The 15,300-nt window shown below is 42.4% G+C and overlaps 1 protein-coding gene across 1 annotated transcript in view; it reads right to left on the bottom strand.

The window, feature by feature from the left end:
• LOC126176180 (juvenile hormone esterase-like) overlaps positions 1 to 15,300 on the bottom strand; it is a 306,116-nt gene that overhangs the window by 187,224 nt on the left and 103,592 nt on the right. The window contains exons 2-3 of the mRNA XM_049923321.1: positions 2,798 to 2,941; positions 2,340 to 2,484 (exon numbers count right to left, since the gene is read on the bottom strand). Coding sequence (XP_049779278.1) covers positions 2,340 to 2,484; positions 2,798 to 2,941 — 289 coding nt within the window. The remainder of the gene's footprint in view (positions 1 to 2,339; positions 2,485 to 2,797; positions 2,942 to 15,300) is intronic.

Below are 15,300 nucleotides of genomic sequence, written 5' to 3' on the forward strand. Positions count from 1 at the left end.
AACTTGAGTGAAAACGCATCAAACTGTATTTTGACCTCGGCTGCATTTAATACACATTGAAGCTCCTCGTGAACACATGCCAGCAGATCTGTATTTGTAAAAGTAAACGAACGGCGAATAAATGAGAATATACAAAGTTATTTAGTGAATGGATGAAAGAATCGATGAAGTGTCAGCTTCCATACCTCTGGCGAGGGGTGACAGTGCGAGGAGGTGTACGGAGGCCGCCCCCGCACTTTCGCCGAAAATGGTGACTCTGTCCGGATCTCCGCCAAACGCTGCGATGTTCTCCTGTACCCAACGCAGCGCCGCCACCTGGTCTTTAAGTCCGAAATTTCCTGGAGCAGCTTCATCTTCGGTGCTCAGAAAACCTGCGGGAGCGTTGCAAAGGCGGCATATTTATGTACACAATTAGGAAAGTAATTATTTATTTGCTCTAATTACATCCACACGTCTATTGATAAAAGACTGACAGATAAGAACGTAGACATTTACACCTGTAGCAGGATTTCATTGTGGAGCTTTATGGTTATTAATATTAAGTTACATAAGGTTCCTCAGCTAGTTACATTACATCACCACTGTGTTCTTCAAAACGCAGACAGAAATGAAGTCAGAAAAAAAGTCTATTGTGTTTTGCTGTCAATCGGATTTCTGAAGGAACAGTTTGCGTAGGGGACCCCGCACATTGTGTAGCTCCCCGACACGCGTTTAGTGTGAGAGTTCGATGGTTTAGTTACACTGTAAGTCCTGCCAGTAATTTCAAGTGGAAGTTAAATGACACTTAGTTTGTATAGTTTATCACGTGCAATACAGGAGAAAATCCAGTAATTATGTCAGTCGCTATGTAGATCTGAAAAGGAAATGACAATGTAAAGTAATATAAGGATTAAGTCTTATGAAAGCAGAAAATTTTTCGCCTCATCATGCTCGAATACGAACCCATTAGCTTCTCGGGTACTCGAACCCTGGTCTACCCTGGCACGTCTCATTATAAGCATTCACAGCCGAAATGTATCTCTCTCCTGCTTTCCAAACCTCACGAAAGCTCAAAGACTATTGGTAGACTATGAGTTTTCGCATGCTGATTAACCTACTTACAAACATCTAGCTGCATAAAATACGTCACTGTTTTCTTGGTACACATGTGGAAAAGCAGACGATTTATGTATCTTAATTCAACTGTAGAGATCTGTATATCATAGCTAAATTTGAGCAGACATGATGCTATGCAGAATTCTCTATTAAGGAATAAATGAAGACTGGGGTAGTGACGTGCCGAGAGCAAAATTTTATGTTCTACGTAAGAAGCGCTAAGTTTATCAGGTATCGTTGAAATTTTGCCCCGAGTTTTGAAGCTACGTTTTTATGTGCCACCTTCTACCGGGAGTATCTTAGCCAAACAGTACCTCTTTTGTAGATAGTAAATAATAGGTACGTTCCATCGGTATGCTGCAGTATGCGTCCTCAAGCACACAAAAGCAAACACACACACACACACACACACACACACACACACACACACACACACTGCTGACTGTGCACTACAGCCGTTCTCAGCGGAATCAAAGTAATGTAGTTCATGGGTGAAGACGGAGGAGAAACTCGCGTAGAAATGAGAAAATAATTTTCTATTTTCTTTTCTTGTAACTCGAATTCGAAAGAGAAATCGAATACTGAATCTGTAATTACCAGAAGTGTCTTGTATACTGTGTTACACATATATGTATTATAGCGCTACTCAAAGTCGCTATGACGTTTCTAATATGGCGAGTAAAGCACGACAGAAGCAGATTGATTGTGCAAATTAATTTTATAGTGCTCTGGATAGGAAGTGGTCTGTTTCTGAAAATATACAGTTGCAATAATCTAGACTTGCTCAAATTGTACGTGTGATTGGCCCTCTACAACAGAGTTGAATATCAAAAAACCATTATGTAATTGATACATGTTTTGGCTTATTCAGCATTCTTAGCTGGTTTTTACCATAATGTACAGCGTGGTCCCTTAGGTATAGCCCATTCTACTGTAGACGTAAATGTAAACAGTGAACTTGCTTTAGGTGTGTACTGAATGGAAACTTGGCACAATTTAACATGTTACTGTGTCGCATAGTTCTTTCTCAGTATTAGTATCATCTTATTAGTTGTAATTTGTCACTTCCGCGTTTGGAATGACATAGAAACTTTTGACATCCAAACTCTGATGAAATTACTTTACTAGTATGGCAGAACCATAACTGTCAGTTTCCTCTAGCTGTATAAAGGAGAGAAAGAAGGAAGAGACTACTACTAAACAACAGCACCTTCACTGTGTTAAAAAAGTGTAATTTATCTTACCTAACGTTCCAAGTCGGTAATTGATGGTTACTAATACTACATCATGATCCAAGAGAAAATCCGGTCCATAGACTGAGCCACCCCCATAGAAAAATCCTCCTCCATGAACCCAAAACATGACTGGCAGTGGACTGGATGGTGACAGCTGAAAAGATTTATATTACAAGAAAACAGAAGAACGTGTTCATATAGAAACTGTACAACAACAGTATGAACACTCATGTGCAACTACATAAGGCTACTGGCTACATTAAAATCACAGGGCGCATGTAGCGCGCTCTGTAGAAATTGCATGTGTAACAGCAAAATAAATATTTGATAAACATTTTAAACATTTTTATGAAATTTAGAAACACTTGAAACGAGTATACTAGTATTAACACTTACTTCTGATACAGGAATAGTTCTAACTTTCAAGAACTGAAAAAATATCTCAGTAATCTATGAAAACAGGGTACCTCAGGTGTGTAGACGTTGAGGTAGAGGCAGTCTTCAGATCCAGACACTCCACTATGGAAGAAAAACTCGTCATTCTGTACGCAGTCGGGCCCACGCATAGTGGCATCTCGGATGTGCACCCATCCATCTGGCGGCTGTGGATCCTGTAAATATGTGTGTACATTACTAATTCGTTGCTATTTGTCGTACGTATATCTTAAGGTCATCATCAGAAACAAACCCTTCACTTCACCCGAATGATGGAAATGCTTTCTGAATACCGGACCACCAGTTCTCGATTTTGTAAAAAGGTTTATGTTTGCATCGACACAGCAGCTTAAAGGAATTATGGAACACCTACGTTAGTAGAAAGTAAGAACTGAATAAGAGTCTGTGGCTTCATTATTACTATTTCACCAGAGTGAATGTTAACTTGCAACACGTACATATTCTTCGGTATAAAACATGCCATCAGGTTTTGATGCTGGACAAGTGAGGCAAATGAGACTCGCTGCAGTATGTTATATTTAATTTTATCACCATTTAGGGCATACTACATTAATATAATAGTACGATGGTGATTCAAAAAGTTCTCGGAACGGAATAGAAAGAAAGTACTTACATCACTGAAACTTTTTTTTAATTTTTCAATGTAGTCTCCTTGTAGAATGATGCAGTTGCTTCAACGATGTTCCAGTGCCTTGATCAAATCTCGAAAATGAGTTTCTTCCAGGCCTGCAATATAGTTGTCAACTCCGGCTACTAATTCTTCGTTTGAAGTGAATCTTCGTCCACCAAGAAAAATTTTCAGTTTTGGGAAGAGATGGAAGTCTGACGGAGCCATATAATGTGAATAAGGCGGGTGTGGTAACAATTCATACCTTAGTTCGTGTAATTTGGCCATGGCGACGGCACATGTGTGCGGGTGCGCGTTGTCATGATAGAAGATGACTTTCTTCCTCGCTAAACCTGGCCTTTTTTCGCGTATCTTTTGTTGCAATTTGTCCAGGAGGTTAGCCTAGTATTCTCCAGTAATTGTTTGCCCAGTGGGGAGATAATCTACAAACAGAAACCTCTTCGCATCCCAGAACACTGATGCCATGACCTTTCCCGCCGAAGGAATTGTCTTTGCTTTCTTTGGTGGCGAAGAATCAGCATGTTTCCACTGCTTTGACTTTTTTTTTCTATGGGGTTTAGCAGTGCACCCAAGTTTCATCTGTCGTCACAAACCGGCGCAAAAACAATCCTGTTCGTTTCTCCTAAAAAGGGCGAAACATTGTTCCGGTATGTCCACCCTCATACATTGAATTTCAAACTACTGTAACTTTAATTTACTTGCCTAAGTTCTATATTTTCCCGCCACATACTGGTGTGCTTGGACAAACTGATGTCCTGTCCTCATGCTCGACAACTACCGCTTTGAAAATGTTAACAGCCGAATCTGGCCAGTAGTGGAAAATACACAATAATTTCTGTCGAAGGCGAAAATGCAGTTATTTTAGGTACCTGAAATGTGATTCACCTTCTGTAATGAAGTGTAAACCAATTTCCCTCAGTTGTTGTTGATGATGTTCTTGTTGTTGTTGCTGTGGTTTTCAGTCCGAAGACTAGTTCGATGCAACCCTCCGTGCTACTCTATCCTGTGCAGCCTCTTCATCTCCGAATAACTACCGCAACCTACATCTTTCTGAATCTGCTTACTGTATTCATCTCTCGGTCTCCCTCTACGATTTTTGCCATCCACACCTCACTCCAGTATTAAACTGGTGATCCGTTGATGTCCCAGAATATGCCTTATCAACCGATCCCTTACTTTGGCCAAGTTGTGCAACAAGTTTCTTGTCTCTCCAATTCTATTCAGTACCCATCTAATCTTCAACATTGTTATTTTGTCGAAAGTCGACATGTTGAGAAACGTGGCTGTTGTACTTAAGGTTTATAATTTATATAAAAAACAGCTGCCAGCCACATGTATGGTTTAGAAAGGTTTATTATCTTCAGACCATGACCGGTTTCGGATTTATTTTTACAAATCCATCTTCAGATGGCAGATTACAAGCGTTCTTAGTTGGACCCAGTTTTGTTTATGTTATTCATTTGCTGCAGAGCTGTGTAGTTCTGCCAGACGAAATATTCGTGCGTTTATGTTTTCGAACGCAAGCTTGATAAACTTTTCAAAATGCACTATGTGAGTGCTATTCCAGTCTATGGATGTCACTTTTAACCTCATCATCTTAATTGACACGCAGCACACACGAATAACGTGTGTGCTGCGTGTCAATTAAGATGATGAGGTTAAAAGTGACATCCATAGACTGGAATAGCACTCACATAGTGCATTTTGAAAAGTTTATCAAGCTTGCGTTCGAAAACATAAACGCACGAATATTTCGTCTGGCAGAACTACACAGCTCTGCAGCAAATGAATAACATAAACAAAACTGGGTCCAACTAAGAACGCTTGTAATCTGCCATCTGAAGATGGATTTGTAAAGATAAATCCGAAACCGGTCATGGTCTGAAGATAATAAACCTTTCTAAACCATACATGTGGCTGGCAGCTGTTTTTTATATAAATTATAAACCTTCAACATTGTTTTGTAGCAACACATGTTGAAAGCTTCTATTTTCTTTTTATCTAAACTGCTTATCTCCCATGTTTCACTTCCATACATGACTACACTACCGACAAATGCCTTCAGAAAAGACTTCTCAAGATTCAAAACTATATTTGATGTTAACAAATTTCTCTTCTTCAGTAATGCTTTTATTGCCATTGGCAGTCTACATTTTATATTCCCTCTGCTCAGACCATCAATAATTATTTTACTGCCCAAATAGCAAAATTCATCTACTTTAAATGTCTTCTTTCCTATTCTGATTCCTTTACCATCAACTGATTTAATTCGACTACATTGCATTATCCTTGTTTTATTGCTGTTGATGTTCATCTTATATTCTCCTTTCAAGACACCGTCCAATCCGTTCAACTGCTTTCCAAGTCCTTTGCTGTCCTGACAGAATTACAATGTCATCAGTCAACCTCAAAGTTTTTATTTCTTCTCCCTGAAATTTAATTCCTACTCAAAATTTTTCTTTGCGTTCCTTTACTGCTCGTACAGCGTACGTTTTTAATAACATCGTGGATAGACTACAACCCTGTCTCACTCACTTTTCAACCACTGCCTCCCTTTCATGTGCTTCGACTCTTATAACTGCCGTCTGGTTTCTGTGCAAGTTATAAGTAGTGTTTCGCTCTCTGTATTTTACCCCTGCTACCTTCAGAATTCCGAAGAAAGTATTCCAGTCAACATTGTCTAAAGCTTTCTCCAAGTCTACAAGTGCTACAAACGTAGGTTTGCCTTCCCGTAACCTGGTCAGTATTGCCTCACGTGTTCCCACATTTCACCGGAATTCAACGTGATCTTCCTCGAGGTAGGCTTCTACCAGTTTTTCCAGTCTTCTGTAAAGAAATCGTGTTCGTATTTTGCAACCATGGTTTATTAAACTGATTGTTCGGTAATTTTCACATCACTCAGCAACTGCTTCCTTTAGAATTGGAATTACCACATCCTTCTTAAAGTCTGAGGGTGTTTCGCCTTCCTCATACATCATGCTCACCAGCTGCAGCTGTAAGAGTTTTGTCGTGGCTGGTTCTCCCAAGGCTATCAGTAGTTCTGACTGAATGTCTTCTACTCCTGGGGCCTTACTTCGACGTAGTTCTATCAGTGTCTTGTCAAATTCTTCTCGCAGTATATCATCTCTCATCTTCATCTACGTCCACTCCTCTTTCTATAATATTGCTTTCATCTTCTTGTAAAGGCATTCTGTATACTCCTTCCCACTTTCAGCTTTCCCTTCTTTGCTTAGGAGTGGTTTACCCTCTGAGTCTTGATATTCGTATAGCTGCTTCTCTTTTCACCAAAGGCCTGTTCAATTTTCCTGTAGGCATATCTATCTTTCCCCTAGTGAAATATGTTTCTAAATTCTTAGATATGTCCTCTAGCCGTTTCCGCTTAGCAGGCCTCATTTTTTAAACGTTTCTATTCCCTTTCGCCTGCTTCATTTGCTGCATTTTTAAAGTTCTACCTTTCATCAGTTAAATTCAATATCTCTTGTGTTATTCAGGGATTCCTATTAGACGTTGTCTTCTTACCTATTTGATCCTCTGCTGCCTTCACTATTTCATCTATTAAAACTACCCATTCGTCTCCTACTGCTTTCCTTTCCCCTGTTCTAGTTAACCCTTGTCTAATGCTTCCTGTGAATCTCTCAACGCCCTGTGGTTGTTTCAGCTTATCCAGCACCCATACCCTTAATTTTCCATCTTATTCCAATTTATTCAGTTTTAATCTCAGTTTATAACCAGTAATTTGCATTGGGGGTCCACATTTTTCTTACAATTTAAATTCTGGTTCCGAATCTCTGTCTAGCCATTATATAATCAATCTGAAACCTTCTGGTGTCTCCACGTCTATTCCGCTTATACAACCTCCATTTATTATTAAATTATACCCGGTGCAAAATTATACCAGGCATCTTCGTCTTTCATTCCTTTCACCCAGTCCATATTCACCTACTATTTTTCCTTCTCTCCCTTTCCTACTATCGAATTCCAGTCCCCATCACAATTAAATTTTTGTCTCCTTTAACTATCTGAATAATTTATTTTATCTCATCATATATTTTTTCAATCTCTTTATCATCTGAGGAGCTAGTTGCCATGTAAAGTAGTATTACTGTGGTAGGCGTGGGCTTCGTGTTTATTTTGGCTATAATAATACATTTACTACGCTGTTCGTAGCAGCTCACCTGCATTCCGGAACCGCGTGACCGCTACGGTCGCAGTTTCGAATCCTGCCTCGGGCATGGATGTGTGTGATGTCCTTAGGTTAGTTAGGTTTAATTAGTTCTAAGTTGTAGGCGACTGATGACCTCAGAAGTTAAGTCGCATAGTGCTCAGAGCCATTTGAACCATTTGAACCTGCATTCCTATTTTGTTATTGGTTAGTAAATCCACAACTGCATTGTATTTATAATCCTGTATTCCCCTGACTAAAAGTCCTGTCCCTCCTGCCATCAAACTACACTAATTTCCACTTTACCTAACTTCAATCTATCTGTTTCCCTTTTCAAATTATCTGATCTACCTGTCCGATTAAGGGATCCATAGAATGTCAATTTTGTTTTCTCCTGATGAGGATATCCTTCTGAGCAGTCCCCACCCGGAGATCTGAATGGGGGACTATTTTACCCCCGGAATATTTTACCCAAGAGCATGCCATTATCATTTAATCATTTAACCATACAGTAAAGCTACATGTCCTAGGGAAAAATTAAGCTGCAGTTTCCCCTTGCTTTCAGATGTTGGCGGTACCAGCAAGGCCGTTTTGGTTGATGTTACAAGGCCAGATCAGTCTATCATCCGAACTGTTGCCCCTGCAACTAATGAAAAGACAGCTGTCCCTCTTCAGGGACCAAAAGTTTGTCTGGCCTCTCAACAGATACTCTTCAGTTGTGGTTGGACATACGGTACAGTTGTATGTATCGCTGAGGTATGCAAGTCACCCTACTGAGAACGAGGTCCACGGTTCATGGGGGATGGAGCCGGAGTTTCCTTAGTTAAAAAAAATTGTAAAAATTATCGTAAAATATTCTAAAACTTTTAGGGTCCGCTTGTAGCTGCTAATTCTCTTTTATTACGGAATCAAGGTACAACCAGTTTCGCGATAATAAACCAAATCGTAATGTTAAATTTGATGAGTTACATTAAGCCATTAAAACAATACGTTCTCCTAACGTTCTATAAGACTCATATCATGACATCAACAAATGTAATGGATGTTGAAAGATCCATCAATAATCGTAGATAATTATGGGTCATCACAGAGAGATATTCCAGTTTGGACACGCAGGAAAAAAGCCAGTGAGGTTCTGGGAGGTACCGACAGGAATGTGGAGCCATGACGACTCCAGTGCCATGGTCAGATGTCCTAGGTCTCCCGGTTGAGACTCTATGGCGCGAAAAGCCCGATCAATGCGGTCCCACAGATTCTTGACTGTGTTTAAATCCATCGTACCACGGAAAAACAAGCTGCATGTAGGGGTGGACAAGGTTCCCAAGGATAAACACATAGTGTGCTGTCCACGATAACAAGATCACCCATGGAACGCCATGATAACATTCCCTAGAATCTAATCCTCTCTCGAACGTTGAACACTGCTTTCAGACGTTTCACGCCTTACACGCCAAAGGCCACCTGTCAGATGGAGCATAGAAGGTGATTCATCTGAAAAGGCCACCTGTTGCTACTCAGTGGATGTCGAGTTGCGATACTGGCTCGCAAATTCCAGGCTTCGTCGCCAACGAACAGAGGTCAGCGTGGACGCAAGAACCAGGTGCCTATTGCGGAAGCCATATGTAGCAACATTCGCCGAACAGTCGTCGAGAATACACTGTTGGTTGCCCTTTGGCTCATCTGGGCTGTCAGTTTCTCAACAGTTCCATATCTATTCGCCTGTAATCTCAGCAGCCGTCATTTATACCTGTAATATATGGCCCATGCACTGCAGTTGCCTCAGCACCTGTTGATAGCACCATTCTGCCATGCACAGTATACTTTAACCATGGCCGCAAGAGAAGAGTTTACAAAATTGGTCTTTTTGGTAATGTTCAGTCCTTGGTCTAAGAGCCAACGATCATTCCCTTTTGGACGTCAGGGAAAACACTCCGTTTCTGCATTACGAGAACGACTGCTCTGTTTTCCATATCCCCCATCCCCAATCTCGACTTGCTTTATATACACCCTCTTCTGCTAGTGCTTCCACCTGCCTATTGTGAGTGGTTATTGTATCTTGACGTCAGTCATTGGTGGTGGTCACGTTAAAGTGAATGGATCGTGTGTTTTATCGATAATAACAGCTCATTACTACTCGGCTGTGGTAATCACAAAGGTACTTGTTCATATGAAATTGCAATCTCTTACAGAACGACATGTTGAGCGTTATGTGCTAGGAGTTCTGAACTGAGTTACAGTGCGAAATTGCATGGAATGCCTTCCAAAAGTCAAGGAACAATGCATATGGCTAACTATTCAACTATTGAAAATGAAACTGGACACACATTATTTGGGACGAACTTCTGTTGGCGGTAAATTGTTCAAAGCAATTTATTTTATGATGACATGGTTCAAGCGCGTGTACATTCGAACAAAATGCACAGCACTATTTTAAAAGTCGTTAAATAAAATTGTACCCACACGAGATTAGCACTTGAATTATTTTACGACCCAACCAAGAAAACCAATACATAGTTCATGGTTATTATAAATATTGAAGCGATTTAGTAGATTTGCTATGAAACATCATTTGACATATTGTCACAAAGCTTTGGACACACAGTAAAACTGAAAGTTTTTGTTGACGTACTACAAGTGCTCCATATGTGCACTCTTGATTCAACAGATATCAAGTAGCTAGATAAACAAGTTCTTTCCACGGTCGGCACAGGGTATCACTTTGTTCAAAACCACTGTTGATGCGAGCTCGCAGTTCTGATACGTTTGTTGGCAGAGTAGGAATAAACACTGAATCTTTCACATCACCCCACACAAAAAAATCGCATAGGATTAGGCCAGGAGAGCGGGGAGGCCATGACAAGAATCATCAAACCCACTGTGACTGATGCATCGGTTTTTCAATTTTCTGTTTAAGAACTCACAAATATCATGACGTAAGTGGGGTGGAGCATTCTCCTGTTGGTAGACAAAGTCCACACTGGTGGTCTGCAGTAGTGATAAAAGCCAGTTTTCCAGAAGGTCTGGGTGCAAGTATCCTGTAAAAGTCTATATGCAGAAGAAAAAGGGACAGTAAATTTTAAACCGTGAGACTGCACGGAACGCACTAACTTTTGGTGAATCTCGAATGTGCAGCGTCACTATAGTGTTCTTTATTTGTCTAATTAATTAGACAATCACGCTACTCGGAATCACAATCTCCTCGCGCGGTTGCTTGCACGGCGGCCTCAGCTGCCCTCACACGGGACGTGTTTCTCATCGCCAAAGCACTCCAGATGTGGTGTCTGTGGTAGACACTGCCTGCTCTGAAACGGCCTACTATATCAACGGAACGTAACGTGATCCTCCTTATGATTGGTGCCCACAGATCTCTCGAGCGGCATTTCCCAGCAGCTCTAGGGCACGAATCAAACAGTTTCTTTAAGAAAATGGACACGCGTGAAATGCATAAACTCTGTTAGCGACCATCGAAAAACAGCGGAGAAAATCCAGGAGAAGATTTTGTGCTCGTTGTTGGCTTCGACAGATACGTGCGGGTAGAGGAACAATACATAATGTCGTACAGCGATCTGGGATACATACTAGTACAAGTTATTCGTTAGCTCAATTAGATCACCACCTTATTTTCTGTTTGAAATTGAATATAGTTCAAGTTTATTGTCTAAAGTCGTTCTGAAGAAGCAAAATATTCGTATTCTCTATGCTTTATTGACTACCATCTCTAAAGTAACGTGCTTCATCACATAGGTTTCAAGATCGGAGTTCGTTTCGCTATTTATTCGGATGGAGAAGTAGGTCTTTGCAAAGTTTCTCACCATGATGGGACAGATATTTACCGGCGATATACGAAAGTGAGGCAGTATGTATATTTTGAACATTCACGATAAGGAAAATTTTCAATGTGTAACTTCTTTCCACTTCCTAACTCAGAATGGCACTCACGTTAATACACTCCTGGAAATGGAAAAAAGAACACATTGACACCGGTGTGTCAGACCCACCATACTTGCTCCGGATACTGCGAGAGGGCTGTACAAGCAATGATCACACGCACGGCACAGCGGACACACCAGGAACCGCGGTGTTGGCCGTCGAATGGCGCTAGCTGCGCAGCATTTGTGCACCGCCGCCGTCAGTGTCAGCCAGTTTGCCGTGGCATACGGAGCTCCATCGCAGTCTTTAACACTGGTAGCATGCCGCGACAGCGTGGACGTGAACCGTATGTGCAGTTGACGGACTTTGAGCGAGGGCGTATAGTGGGCATGCGGGAGGCCGGGTGGATGTACCGCCGAATTGCTCAACACGTGGGGCGTGAGGTCTCCACAGTACATCGATGTTGTCGCCAGTGGTCGGCGGAAGGTGCACGTGCCCTTCGACCTGGGACCGGACCGCAGCGACGCACGGATGCACGCCAAGACCGTAGGATCCTACGCAGTGCCGTAGGGGACCGCACCGCCACTTCCCAGCAAATTAGGGACACTGTTGCTCCTGGGGTATCGGCGAGGACCATGCGCAACCGTCTCCATGAAGCTGGGCTACGGTCCCGCACACCGTTAGGCCGTCTTCCGCTCACGCCCCAACATCGTGCAGCCCGCCTCCAGTGGTGTCGCGACAGGCGTGAATGGAGGGACGAATGGAGACGTGTCGTCTTCAGCGATGAGAGTCGCTTCTGCCTTGGTGCCAATGATGGTCGTATGCGTGTTTGGCGCCGTGCAGGTGAGCGCCACAATCAGGACTGCATACGACCGAGGCACACAGGGCCAACACCCGGCATCATGGTGTGGGGAGCGATCTCCTACACTGGCCGTACACCACTGGTGATCGTCGAGGGGACACTGAATAGTGCACGGTACATCCAAACCGTCATCGAGCCCATCGTTCTACCATTCCTAGGCCGGCAAGGGAACTTGCTGTTCCAACAGGACAATGCACGTCCGCATGTATCCCGTGCCACCCAACGTGCTCTAGAAGGTGTAAGTCAACTACCCTGGCCAGCAAGATCTCCGGATCTGTCCCCCATTGAGCATGTTTGGGACTGGATGAAGCGTCGTCTCACGCGGTCTGCACGTCCAGCACGAACGCTGGTCCAACTGAGGCGCCAGGTGGAAATGGCATGGCAAGCCGTTCCACAGGACTACATCCAGCATCTCTACGATCGTCTCCATGGGAGAATAGCAGCCTGCATTGCTGCGAAAGGTGGATATACACTGTACTAGTGCCGACATTGTGCATGCTCTGTTGCCTGTGTCTATGTGCCTGTGGTTCTGTCAGTGTGATCATGTGATGTATCTGACCCCAGGAATGTGTCAATAAAGTTTCCCCTTCCTGGGACAATGAATTCACGGTGTTCTTATTTCAATTTCCAGGAGTGTATCTGTGACCACTGGGGAATCATTCCAGTCATTGGCTTATGTAACAAGAATTTCAGCAAATACATTTTTATAATTAAGAAACAACGACTGTTGCAGATAATACATCTATTATATTAACCCAGAATCTTTTAGAAAACAAAGACTGAAAAAAAAGAGAAAGCAGTTAGACGCGAACATGCTACTTATTATCTATTCGTTGTTTACGTTGCTGTCAACTGCGTTACAACTTCGAAATCTGAAATTTGTGGTAAGATCTTACGGGACAAACTGCTGAGGTCATCGGTCCCTAAGCTTACACACTACTTAATCTAACTTGAACTAACTTATGCTAAGGACTACACACACTCCATGCCCGAAGGAGGAGTCGAACCTCCGACGGGGGAGCCGCGCGAACCGTGACAGGACGCCGTAGACCACGCGGCTGCAACTTCGACATTGCTTTATCTGTAAATCTCATTATTTGATACCATATGACAAATAGTGCCAATAACGACACGCTTTTGAGAGATCATCATTGTGCCGTACCTTTGAAACACTATACCTTCATAGCACACACGCTGTACCTATAAAAGCGTCAAATACTGTCAGCCTTTTCCTGACGATATGTATCTTCTCGTCATTTATTAATGACAACTCTTACCTTCTTCGAGAGATCCTCACTGTGCTGGTGCTTTGAAACAGCTTATATTCATACCACGTACTCTATAATAGTAAAAGAAAGCCATCAAACACGGAGTTTATCTCCTTAAAATATGGCTTCTCCTGAGCTCTGCTTGTGACGTAAAACCAATGCCGCATCTCATTGGCTACGTTCCTCTCCGCGAGCCACCTATATGACATGCCGTGACCTTCGTTTCCCACTTCGCCGTTTCCTCGCTGACTTTACCTGCTCCTCGTCCACGTACATTATACGGCCCGTGAGAGGACACCTAGGAGGCGCCGACCCCGCCTACCGTGACCGTTTGCCGCCTTAACCCATTGTCACACGAGACGAGGCAGCTAACGTTGACGTGAACGCAGACGGAATATCTCACGTCACGAGACACAGCGCCGAAGCCACACGGCACGAGCTGGTTGACGTGATTTTGCGTTCTCAGCGGTTATCGGATTTAATTGGCTCGCAAACCATACAGTTGGCTCACAAGAATGGGTGCTCGTAGAATCCCTACTTCAGATCTATTAAAACGAGCATTTCCTCGGAAAGCAGGACGTATGCTAGTCATGCCGTTCTCTCTGCGGTATAAATAAATAAAAATTTTAATACCCATGAACGTGCAGTGAGAAAAAAAAATGTAAGATACCTTTCCGCTCACGAAAGACATCAGTTTATAAAAGTTCACCAAATCAAACACACTCACTTCTGACAGAGAGCGCACTCATATTTACTTAACATACAGTATTATAGAAATTATTTCTATTAATTTCATATTAAACTCCCACAGCCTTTTGGAGGACGTGAAGGTGAAAAAAAAATGGATATAACGTGACGCGAAACCGTATCCTATCTACTGCTCGTTTTCTGACACGGGGCCTCAACCAAGTACGCGAAGTCACCTGTGTTTTCCTCTCCGGAATGTTACTGATTATTAATTATATAATAAAACATAATAAGAACCACATGTTCTCATGAATCGTAAATGGGTCGTTACTTTAAAACGGCTTACTATCATTACACACGAGCTACAACGTGAAAATGAGTTAACTATGAAAATTCCTTAACCACCAGTATGGCTTTTCCAGTCATTTTATTCTACGTCTATTCTGTACGAACTACCGTGAGGTGCACAGCAGGGGGTTTGTCCCATTGCACCAGTTATTAGGGTTTCTTCCTGTTCCATTCACGTATGGAGCGCAGGAAGAATGATTATTTGAATGCATCTGTGCGTGCAGTAATTATTCTAATCATATCCTTACGACCCCTATGTGAGCTCACGTAGGGGGTCGTAGTATACTCCTTCAGAAATCATTTAAAGCTGGGTTTATGAAAATCTGTTAATAGACTTTCTTAGATTTGTTACAACAGCTGTTACCAATAACGATTCATCTCGAGACATTCAACGTGCTGCTGCTTAAAACATCATCTATTCATAGGGTGTAACGCATGAAATAAGACCATCGAATATTGGCTTCTGCTGAACATGACAATTATAGTATGGGGTCTTGTTTCATGCCTGTGACGTAGGGAGAGTTCTTGCTTCCTACTGGTTCTTCTTTACGTCGCACATTGCCGAAATATCTCAGAACTTGTTTTGTGTTTAACGTGACGAAATCGCTTCTCGACGAGAAACAGCAGGGAGTGACGTCACAAAACCCTTTGAGCGCCACGTCGGCTTTAGTTAACTCGTCTCGTGTGCC

Source organism: Schistocerca cancellata, chromosome 3 (assembly GCF_023864275.1).
Source record: "Schistocerca cancellata isolate TAMUIC-IGC-003103 chromosome 3, iqSchCanc2.1, whole genome shotgun sequence".
NCBI classification, from domain to species: Eukaryota; Metazoa; Arthropoda; class Insecta; order Orthoptera; family Acrididae; genus Schistocerca; species Schistocerca cancellata.